The sequence below is a fragment of the Culex pipiens genome, chromosome 2 (genome assembly GCF_016801865.2).
Source record: "Culex pipiens pallens isolate TS chromosome 2, TS_CPP_V2, whole genome shotgun sequence".
NCBI lineage: Eukaryota > Metazoa > Arthropoda > Insecta > Diptera > Culicidae > Culex > Culex pipiens.
In genome coordinates, this window is record NC_068938.1 from 6,912,787 (window position 1) to 6,924,319 (window position 11,533).

The 11,533-nt window shown below is 40.7% G+C and overlaps 2 protein-coding genes across 2 annotated transcripts; one reads left to right on the top strand and one right to left on the bottom strand.

The window, feature by feature from the left end:
• The first annotated feature begins 1,749 nt into the window (after nt 1-1,749).
• LOC120423406 (transmembrane protein 115) lies at nt 1,750-3,588 on the top strand. The gene is made up of 4 exons (XM_039587207.2): nt 1,750-1,975; nt 2,038-2,497; nt 2,550-2,909; nt 2,963-3,588. Exons 1-4 carry the CDS (start codon nt 1,921-1,923, stop codon nt 3,285-3,287), a joined length of 1,200 nt encoding a protein of 399 aa, XP_039443141.1. The 5' UTR covers nt 1,750-1,920; the 3' UTR covers nt 3,288-3,588.
• Nucleotides 3,589-8,495: 4,907 nt separating this feature from the next.
• Nucleotides 8,496-11,269, bottom strand: LOC120423400 (sodium/hydrogen exchanger 8). Its single transcript, XM_039587199.2, has 2 exons — nt 9,262-11,269; nt 8,496-9,199 (listed from the first exon to the last, which is right to left on the bottom strand). Exons 1-2 carry the CDS (start codon nt 11,050-11,052, stop codon nt 8,966-8,968), a joined length of 2,025 nt encoding a protein of 674 aa, XP_039443133.1. The 5' UTR covers nt 11,053-11,269; the 3' UTR covers nt 8,496-8,965.
• Nucleotides 11,270-11,533: the final 264 nt, after the last annotated feature.

The following is an 11,533-nucleotide window of genomic DNA, read 5'->3' on the forward strand; positions in this document are numbered from 1 at the left end:
ATGCTTTAAAATTTTAAAGCTTTTGATATTTTTTTTTGCCAGACAATAAGATAATCATCAGGTTTTTCCCTTTGGTGTAATTATCGTCAAGAAAAAAAAAAAAAAAAACAAAAATAGAATAGAATAAAAAAGAAATTTTGCGTTATAAGCAATTCCTAATTTTAAAAACTATCGATAAGTTTGTTTTTTTTTTAGAATTTGAGAATTTAGAAATTTTAGAATATTGTGACTTGCCAAACTGGCATTTTTTTAAAAGAATTATTTGATTTCCAGAATTCCAGAAATTTACATTTTTATAATTTTTGAATTAAAAAAAATCAGAACTTTAGAATTTTACAACTTCTGATTTTTTTAATGCTATAAAAAATATGTAATATGTTTTATTTAGTAATTTTTGAATCAGGTTTAATTACACGATTACACATCTATAGAATTTTACAATTTTCCAAACTTTTATTTTATTACAAATATTTATGATTTAAAATTTAAAGGCTGCAGAAAATTTAAAAAGTCAAAAATTTTGACCTTTTTGAACTCTAGAATGTTTTTATTTTGAATTTTTAATTTAGGAACTAGAGTTTTGTAATGTTTGAAATCATACATTTTCTCGGAAAAAATAAGTGATTTTTCTCTCTGGTATACTTTATCTGTTGGGCCCTAAAGCCCTATGTAAATTTTTATGTACAACGATAAACAACACGATTAAGAACCATTTCTGATCACTTGTTTTCCTTTTAATGAAAATAAAATAAATTGACACGAAAATACTTTTACGATGAACCAACTAAACGAGCTGTCAAGTAAGACCTTTTCTGTTAAGAAGGTCCGCAAACTTGGCCGCAAAGTTATTTTTTTTTAAATTGAATTAAAAATCCATTTCAAATCCTTTGCGGTCGTACAAAGAGTCATCGTACTCAGAAAAATAAGGTTTATCGTTGTGAATAATAATATCAGTAATACTCGATTGAGTCCTAAAATGAAGCTTAGATTGCTGATATTAATTTTTACAGCGATTATTTTTCTGAGTACATTGACCTTTTGTACGACCACAAAGAGTTTAAAATTGAATTTTAAATCAATTTTGAAAAATTTACCTCGCGGTCCTTCTTGACAGAAAAGTTCCTACTTGACAGCTCGTTCCAAGGGGACCATAGTTGATCCATCGAAAAAATGTTGTCTTGTCATTATTTTTTTGCATTAAAATGAAAAAAAGTGATCAGAAATGGGTTTTTTCGTGTTTGTACATAAAAATTTACATAGGGCTTTAGTACCCTATTCTGAGCTAATAACTAAATCTAGTCTATTGGTTTTCGGCCTTTCAAAATTCAGAGTTTTGAGATTCCGCGTTGTTAAACAGCTCTGGATTGACAATACTTTAACATTGAATGCAAACTGACTGCCGCATGACAACCGCAGAACAAATTTTTGGCTGTTTTCTAAGGATTGCCACAGGGTTTGCCATGAGTTTTCAGCAGACTTATTTGAAAAATATTCAAAACAAATCAAGTTGACAGCCAAATCAACGTAGAATTGCAGTTTAACATGCTGATTTTTACACTGTGGTAGAGAAACGTGAATTTACCTCGCAAAAAGCAATTTTTGATTTTTCGATCAAATTTATTGCAAACGATATTTTGTTTCCGTGTCATTTAATCGATAAACCACCACAGTGTAACCCGGCCCGAACGTTTCATCAGTTGACCCAATCGTCCGAATCCCCTCCCCCTCCGACAACATCTGTCACACGCTGTCATCGCGCTCACAGAAATCGAACGATCCTCTTATTTATATTCACGTCTGCAAAATAAAAAGGGTTTACAAAAGTTTGTGATTCACCAAAGTTCCAGATCCCATCGCTGGCACGTACCCGTGTCCTCCCCCATGTGAAGCACGCAAGTAGACGACGAAGACGACGACGGGATGTCCAACACGGGAAGCAGCATTTATCTTCGGCAGCAAGTTTCTGCCCTGCTCGGTTTGTTTTGAAATTTTGTTGCGTTATTTTTTCCTGGAGTTATTTTCGTATTTTCTTTGTAGGAAACACGTCGAGTTCGATAAAGTTTATCTGCATTTCGACGCTGATCGGGTACGGGCTGTCGTACTCGACCCGGGCGGTCGAGATCCTGAGCGTGACGCCGGGCTATTTGATGCCGCCGACGTTCTGGATTTGGACCATTTTCACGTTTTGCTTTCTGGAGCTGCACTTTTGGGAGGTGCTGGTGGATTTGATCACGGTGGGGCTGTGCGGGAAGCTGATCGAGCCGTCCTGGGGACAGATGGAGATGCTGCAGTACTTTGCCATCACGAACGTGGGGGTGGCGATTCTGACGAGCTTTTACTATCTGTTCTACTCGATGATCACGAAGGACGCGGAGCTGCTGTTTGACGTGCACATTCACGGGCTGGCCGGGATGAACGCGGCGGTCAGCGTGGCGGTTACGCAGATCATGCCGGACCACTTGATTGCGCGGACGCCGCTGGGGAAGTTTACGAATCGGTAGGATTTGGGGATTTTGGTTCTGGAAGAAGTATAACTTGAATTGTTTCAGGAACGTCCCGTTGACGGTGGTCGTCGTGTCGATCATCATGTGGGCGTGCAATCTGCTAGACGGAACCTATCCGGCCATGTTCGCCTCGGGACTGTACGTTTCGTGGGTTTATTTGCGGTTTTACCAGCGCCACTCGAACGGAACGCGCGGGGACAGCGCTGAGAACTTTCGGTTTTCGAGCTTCTTCCCGAACGTGCTGCAGCCGTTTATCGCGCTGATCGCGAACCCAGTGTACGCGGGTTGCCTCCGGATCGGCCTCGTGAAGCGACTGTCACCAGCGTCGAGCTCCTCAGCGTCCCTCCAGTCGGTCAGCGTGCACTCGATGGTCGGCGTCGATCCGCACGATATGGAGCGAAGAAGGTAAGAGCTTGAAGAAATTGACCTCTCAACTGCTAATAACTTTTTTCTTGCAGACAAATCGCCCTCAAAGCCCTCAGCGAGCGGCTGTCCAAGTCCACTGATTCTAGTCGCCAGAACCTGCTGCCCAAGTCGTTCCCGCAGGGAACCGGCAAGCATCACCACCACCATCACCACCACAATCAGGGCGGCGGGTTCCCGATGACGATGATTCCGCCGGCGATTCCGCTGCCGGCACCGCCACCCAAATCCGCCCTCAAATCCGATCCGACGACGAAGCCGATTCCGGCCACGAGTAGCAGCAGCAGCACAACCAATTTAATTAACCTGGAAGCGACGGCGGAACAGGTGGCCGGACCAGCAACGACGACGAATACTTAAGCTGGCTTAAGTCCGCGGAGCGAGGAACCTTTGGATTGTTGAACGGTTTATATATTTGTGTCGGAAAATAAAGGAAAAAGTAACGGTCTCGTGTTTGAAAAAAAAAAGTGTAAAGAGAAGATGCTTTAAATAACTATTAGTAGGGTTTGCGCTCTCCCTTTTTTGTTTGTTTTCTGTAGGTTTTAATTGTGATGATAAGCTAAAAACTAAACATACAACATTAAAATATATGGTACTGCGTTGTAGGACAAATTCTAGACGGCATTATCGCATAATAAATCGTACCTAATGAAATAAAAAAGTTTCATGTTGTTTCAAGAAGGAAATCATCCAAGCAACCCATTCATTCCCACACCCCACCTGTCAAAAAAGATGCCCCCCTCGAAGCGAGTCCGTCTTTCCTCAACCCGGTCCAAACCGACGCGCGGTCACTCAAAACGGCGCCGCAGTCGGCCATCCTTCCCCCACGAAAGCGACTCCGTCGTTTTCCTCGGACTGGTTCCGGAGGAACCAGCTCCCCTGATCGATTTGACCAGCGCACATCAAGCAAGCTTTCCGGACGCACCACCCGATGTGACAGACAAACCAAAGGAGATTCTACCAGATTTAGTTCCAGCTGTGGAACGTGACGACCCGTTGGACGTACAAGAACCGTGTTCGTCTGGAGTTTCGAAAGGGGTCGTGGAGCAGGAGCCGGTACCGGAAAGTTGGGAGTGCGGTGTGGCCGACCAGGAGGCACCGGATGGAGAGCAACGGAACGAAGCTGGGAGCAGTTTGAGGGACGAGGAGAATTTTGAATTCTACAAGTAGCAGGAAGAATTCTTTATTTTGAAAAGCTTTACGTAATTATTTATGAATTTGATTCTATTTTGAACGATTTTATTAAATTAAATTAAATTACTTGTTCAAATCAATGGGAAACCCTAGGGCTTTTGTTAATTTGATTTGGTTAACCGCGGTGGATTTTCTTGAAATAATTCGAACTGTCAAAAATCCACCAAAGGATCTACCGGTGGATACTTTTCTACCACAGTTTTTTGTGTGATCAATTTGGTAGATGTTTTGGTGGATTTTTGACAGTTCGAAATATTTCAAGAAAATCCACCGCGGTTAACCAAATCAAATTAACAAAAGCCCTCCTATTTTCTGACTACAAACCCAAACAAGTTAAGTGATTCACATTTAGAGTGCATTACATAAATGGGTCCACGAACTTTTATTTTGAGTGTTTCCATCGAACCGTGTATTTAATTTGACATGGCTTGCAGTTCCGGAAAGAAAAGTTTTGCAGAAGAGACAAAAAAACACGCGGTTTGGTGAAAATTTAGATTTCTACGTATTTTTCTGGTAACTAGAATGTTGAAACGTATCGCGTGTGCAAGAGGGCTAATAACAAGTTTTGAAAACATCCGAAGCAAGTTCAAAAGTGAAAGAAAATCCGTTCCGTGAGCTACACAAGTTGCAATATTTATAGGGACTATTGGGGAATTCACGGAACCTGCAGTGCATAGGAACAATTCTCAACGAAATCGGTCGATTTTGTGCATTTTTTTATTTGGCTCAAATTTGGTGGGGGCCTCTCCTTCTTCCCTATGACTAAAGAAGTAATTTTGTGTCATTGCTCATTGTCACGCATACAAGTCTCCATACAAAAGTGGTATGCAAATTTTTGAAAATGTCTATCATTTTAAGAAATTTTCTAATTGATTTCCTCACGACTATAAAAAATAGATACTCGAAAAATATGTCCGATTTCTCGCTTAACCTTTACAAAATTCAGTTTCCTAAATTTCGTATTTTTAAATTTTGATTGAAAATATGTTTTATGTATTTTAGGGGACAAAAAATCCACAACTGTGTTTTGTTCTAGGTTTTGTTAAATATTTGACCCTATGAAATGCTAGCTAGGTACTAAAGCCCTATGTAAATTTTTATGTACAACGGTAAAAAACACGATTAAAAACCATTTCTGATCACTTTTTTTCATTTTAATGCAAAAAAAAAAATTATTGACAAGACAACATTTTTTCGATGGATCAACTATGGTCCCCTTGGAACGAGCTGTCAAGTAGGAACTTTTCTGTCAAGAAGGACCGCGAGGTTAATTTTTCTAAATTGATTTAAAAATCCATTTTAAACTCTTTGTGGTCGTAGAAAAATTCATTGTACTCAAAAAATAAGCTTTATCGCTGTAAACAATAATATCAGCAATCTAAGCTTCATTTTAGGACCCAATTAAAAAAAAAATGATAAATCCTTGGGCATGAGTAAGGACCTCGACGCCGTTAGCAATGTTGGCTTTAAAATAAAATTTCGTGATAATATCACTTCCCCCCCAGCCAACATTTTTGCCATGCGAAGCGGGCCTCGACGCTGTGTCTAGGTTTAATTCCTAGCTAGGAGCCATCAGTGTCTTAAGGGGTGGTCCCAAGGCCGAGTAGGAGTTCATGAAGCAAATTAGTCGTCTCCCACCCCTTTTAAATTGAAAAATGAACTCTGAAACCAGCGCTTACTCACAACAGAAACAGAGGCCTCTTCTAGGCATTGTAGGATAGAATAGATTTTGAAATTTATTTAAAAAATGTTACGTGCATAAATTTTTAACTTCCATTTAAGTAATAATACAAAGCATTTTGATATGTCAAAATTTCCATAGAGTCTCGATCAATCAATAATGAAATGATATCGGACAAAATTCTTTAATCTGTTGAACTAACGGTTTTCGGATTATGGTTGTATCGACCATTGTTGCGAATCGAGGATCTACTGGAGGTTTGACGATCAAATAGAGCCTAACATTTCAAAAGGGCACATGGGTTTTGTAAACAGGAGTGTATCTCTCCCACTCAAATAACAGTTTACAAAAGGTATGATAGGGATACGCTCCTGTTTGCAAAGCTTGTGTGTCCTAATAAAATGGAAGGCACGAAATAGTCGTCTTAACGACGAGTGTTCAACTTGTAAAATATGAACAGTTGATTTATGGTTTTTTGTTTGGGCCGGCAAGACAGGTTTGAAAACTAGGTATAGGAATGTTTGGCTTTGTAATTAAAATTTTTGGGATTTGAGATTCAAGTTACTTTTAGACAGTTCAGTTAAGGTTATTGATTCAAGTTAGTTAGTTTTCCATAATAAAGAATTGGATCTAAATGATTAGTTGAATTGGTCCAAGTGTTCTATTTAAGTGGCAGATCTGCTTCTAGTTGTAATGTAGGACAAGAATACTGACGGACGCGACAGGACGTGGCCCAGAAAAAGGCCTCAAGATTTGTATTCCCTAGACAAGTTAGTTTTCATCTATCGTTTTTATTTTATTTTCCTTTAAATTTGATATACATGTTAGGTTTCCTTTGTATCAATCTCCGTTTAGTAACATTTTCTTATTTAATTAAATAATAATTTAATTTCCTCCGGGCCTTTTTATTTTGAATCAAAATTTAAGATTTTCATTATTCAGTGTTAAACTCAGATTACCGTAACTGCTCAAGTCATCCAAGTTCTTACTACTCACACCTACACTAATTTTCTTTCACCTTCCCCCTCCCGATCCCCTATATCTTCCGGTGGTGTTCATTTTGTATGCAATACTAGTTCGGCCACTACCCTTTTTTCCACAAGAAACCGGACTTGGACTGACTTGAGGCCGCGTCCCCCACCTTGCTCCGTAAAACGAAAACGAAACGAAAACGAAAACCGTTGGGGTGAGACTTTAAAAATTTTTATGTTCCTGTTTGTTTTTCTTTTAACTCGCTTAGCAACCAAAGGTTTGAAGATTGGACCTTCTTATAACAAATTTTGGGAAATTTTATGAACTTTTTGAACAAAATATTTTCAAAAACGATCACTCATTATTTTAAAATATTTTTAAGCAACGAAAAATCGTAAAATCAAATCAATTAAAATCAAAATCAAATGTTAATGTTTTATATGTGCAAAATATTCATGCGAATTCGAATCCATACCAAAATATTCCACTAATTAGCCAATATATTACGTAAAACTCAATGAATGAGTTTCAAATTTTACTCAGAGACACTTTGGGAAGACAGTTTTTTGAAAAACAACGTGGGATTCGAGAAATAAATATCTTCCGAAAAAAAAAAATCGATTTGCTGCCGAATAGCCTGAAGATGAAAAGGGTGCACTAAACAACATTTTTGGAAAGAATTTTTTGATTGAAAATTTGATTTGACATAAAAAACAGTCGCTGAACTAAAATTTTGGGTAAGATTTCTATTTTTCTTAAAAACGCCATGTTATATAAAACAACTCTGCGGCAAACATTTTGCTTTTGTCTTTCAAAATTTTTTTGTATTCAAAAATTTATTTAATTTAATTCCGTTTTTATTTTTGAATAAACAATACAATAAGTTCAATTTGTCCACAAAATAGAGTTTTGGCGTTCATTTTTGCTGTAGGTTTTTTACACAAATCCATATTGGAGGACTTATTGTTTTATTGGCTTAGCAAAAAGTAAGAAAAGTAAAAAAAAAACTTACAACAGTTACTAAGGAAAGGGATAGGGAGAAAGCTTACATACTAGAGCACAGTTAAATTCATAAACAAAAAAAATCTAAATCTACAGGGCAGGCACAACTAATCAGAAATTACAGAATTTAGATACCTATTTGGGTGAATCAATGACACAAAATGGCTTCTTTGGTCATAGGGAACGCCCATAAAAGGTTTGAGCCAATAAAAAACGGATAAAATCAATTTCCGGATTTCGGGGATAATTGCTCAGAGTGGATTTTTGCGGAAGCTGGAGGGAAATTTGTGAGTACGCATTGTAAACAAAGATCGTAGAGAAAATGGCAGACGCTGAAGCGAAATGGCAGTTACGGTTGTACTTTCTTCGTCAGGACTACGGCAGCAATCACTCGGTGAGTACACGTTTTTGTTGATTGTTGATGGTCACTTATGTCGGAAACCCAAGTAAACAAGGCAAAAGCAAAAATTTAGCCTAATTCATGTAACAATCAATTATAAAGACTGAGAATTCAAGCATTTATTGAGCTTTATTTTAGGTATATTTTTTCAGTTTAGGTTTTTTTTTAAATTCTCAGTTTTTAAATTTGAGAAAGTTCTGAGTTTTGAATTTTTATAGGTTTTGTTGGTTGTTGATTTTTTTTTTTCAAAGTTAGACGTCTCCGACTTTGATTCCTCGGATTATAGTTATTGAACTATTTCGGAAAAAATGATAAACAATTTAATTATTTGGAAACGCTTGTGCCACTATATTTTGGATCATATTTTACAACAACGATCAAACGAAACATAATATTTATAGCATAGAGATAAAGTACAACAAATATAAAGTGGTAGTTAGTTTGAAATCTTATCATTTAAACCCCAATACACAGCAAAAGCTTATCAGAACGATGAAGATTAAAAGTTTGAGTGTATTATACAATTTTGCTTATCCATCCTGTTCCATCCATTCATCACCTTTATTTTACTGATGATTCGACTAGTACGATTTTCATATTTTATCACCTGGTTTACAATCGACTATTTGTAAAAGAAATAAACACTAACTACTCATAACAAAAAAAAAATTACGTCCATACATTCCACTCCAATTTAAATTCCTACAAAAACACTTCCGTGCCCACGTCCAGCGAGGTGTTGTACAGGGAAATGTCGTCGTCGTCGTCATCCTTCTGATTCCGCTGCAATCAGGACGGTCCCGGTCTTTCCGCCGTTCCCTTTGCTGGCACCGCCTTACTGCTGCTGCCGTGACCTCCACCAACGAGCACGCGCGTTGACCGCTCCGACGTCGCAATCGAGGCCACCTCTGCCGCGTCGTCGTCCTCGTCCTCCTCCTCGTCCAGATCGTCCGGCGAGATCCGGATCGCCTGGTACCACTTGTTGGTGAGGTCCGCCATCTGGCTCTTGCAGTCGTGGAGTTCCTGTGGGAGAAATTAGGCGGTTAGGATTTGAGGGATTCTTTTTTGATGGGGGTTTGGTTCACCTGATGCGTGAATCTCCTGGTGAAGAACGGAGTGAAGTACTTGCGGTCAAGTCGAGCAAACCCGTTCAGTTTGGACTGCGTGAAGCTGACCTCCTCCTCTTCGGTCAGCTCGGACAGGTGTTCGGAATCGATGGCTTGGCCCCATTCGCGCGTTTTACTCAGCGACAGGGTTTTGCCGGATCGTTTACGGCCGCCGAGACGGCTCGGTCGCCGGCGGGTCTTTTTGCCTCCGGCCAGGTACTTCATCAGCGGCATCGTTGAGCCACCGAAGAAGAGTGTCGTAAAGAGCACGATGATTAGTGTGGTTGTAATGACCACGTGGCGTGCCTCCTCGCTGGAGAATTGCATGTGCAGTGAGAGTGCGTACGAAATCGCCCCGCGGAGTCCGGAGAACCAGAGGATGAAAGACATCTTGGGGGTGATTTTGTGCTCTCGGAAAAGGTTGCAGACGTAGGCTAGAGGGAAGATGTTGGCGGCTCGGCCGAGCAGACAGAGGATGATGGTCCAGATTACGAAGGACAGTTCGCAGCGATGTTTGAAGGAGAAGATTGCTAATCCGAGGTACGCGAAGACGCACGTTTCGGCGATGAAGGCCAACGTTCGCATCGTTTGCTGCATGGTAATCTGCGTCACGGTTGAGAGGTTGAAATGGGTGTAGTGGGACATGACGATTCCGCAGAACAGGATGGCCATTATCCCGGACAGGTGGATTCCTTCGGCGAGGACGTACGGAGCGTACGTGAAGACTAACATGAGGCCAAATTCCAGTGAGGGATGCTTCCGAAGGTCAATGTGCTTCAGCAGGAGGGCACTCATCAGGGCAAACAGGACGCCGATTCCGGCGGATGCGAAGAACATCAAACAGAACGTGTTCAGTGCGGAGATGATTGATTCGCCGTTGCCTTCCGCTCCGGAACCGGATACCATCGGCATGACGGTCGTTGTTAGCACAATGGATATCGCGTCGTTTAGTATAGATTCGCCAAATACCAACATGTTCAGTATCGGATCTACGTCCAACGCATGGAAGATGGCCACTGTGGCAACTGGATCTACGGCAGATATCAGCGATCCAAAGGCAAACGACTCGACAAAGTTCAGCCGGTAAGCTACTTCTGCCAGTCCTAGTAGATACACTCCAGAACCGATCACGAGCGCCGATATTGTCGTCCCAATAATGGCAAACACCAGAATCGATCCAATGTTCTGGAAAAAGTTTCCTTTGTGTAAATTGTATCCGGATTCAAAGATGATCGGCGGCAGTAGCACCAGGAAGAACGCCGTCGGACTAAACACCTCCTCCCTTTCCCAGTTGGCAATGTGGCGCATCGAAGAGTTGTTCAAGATCAACCCGATCAAGGCCCCTAAAAACACAACTACTATCGATTCAGGCAAATATTGAAACTTTGTCTGCAGCATCATGTGAATCAGCAATATCCCTAACGCAATCACACAAAGTACAAAGAATATCGACATCGAACTGTAATGTTCCTGCTCGACCGCATTCTTCTCCGGGGACATGGTCGTCGTGGCATTCTTCGGTAGCACCACAACCGCCGTCGCCGCCTTGTCCTCTCCTCCAGCTTCCTTTCCCTTGTCCTTTCCGGCCTCCACCGCACCCAAGCTCACATTTCCGCCCGTATCCTTCGTAGCTCCGACGGTGGCCGTCGCAGACGGCACAACCGGAACATCCGACGCCACATTGTAGAATGTGGTGAACAAGAACGCACAAATCAGCAGCAAGTAAATCAACCCGGATCGCATTGTGGCCTTGAAGTTCCTCTGAGTCATAACCAGAATTTGAGCTATCCAGATGTTCCAGGCAAGTGGGGACGGTCACTTAGCGCATCGCGGCGTGAACTATCGGCACTGTTGACGTAGAGGCACAACCGAAGCGACACATTGAAGGGATCGGAATGGTTTGGTGGAAAGTGGCCACTTCGTGTTCGAAAGGGACTGCCCACCGAGAACGATAGAATGCAATCGCACTCTTTTTAATTGGACTCGATGAAACAGGTGATGGAATATAAAAAAGTTGCGTGTTTTGACGTTTCTCGCGAAACTGTCGATGAAGTCGACCACAACAATCGAGTAAAGTGCACGCTTGGGAGATTTAGCTGGAAATAAAAAAAAATGCTGTCTTTTTTTGTAATGTTCGATGACTTCTTTAGTCAAAAAATTGCAATCATGAAAATAAAATAGAGTTATCTACGTGCGCATGTATTGCGTGTACGTACACGATAAAGATTGAGGTTGAATTTTGTCAAATGAT

Excerpts from the sequence above, each read along its gene's own strand:
- LOC120423406 (XM_039587207.2), top strand. The coding sequence starts at position 1,921 with ATGTCCAACACGGGAAGCAGCATTTATCTTCGGCAGCAAGTTTCTGCC. Across the intron at positions 1,976-2,037 it reads GCAAGTTTCTGCCCTGCTCG|GAAACACGTCGAGTTCGATA; the intron begins GTTTGTTTTGAA and ends TTTTCTTTGTAG. Across the intron at positions 2,910-2,962 it reads CACGATATGGAGCGAAGAAG|ACAAATCGCCCTCAAAGCCC; the intron begins GTAAGAGCTTGA and ends TTTTTCTTGCAG.
- LOC120423400 (XM_039587199.2), bottom strand. The coding sequence starts at position 11,052 with ATGACTCAGAGGAACTTCAAGGCCACAATGCGATCCGGGTTGATTTAC. Across the intron at positions 9,200-9,261 it reads CCAGGAGATTCACGCATCAG|GAACTCCACGACTGCAAGAG; the intron begins GTGAACCAAACC and ends TTTCTCCCACAG.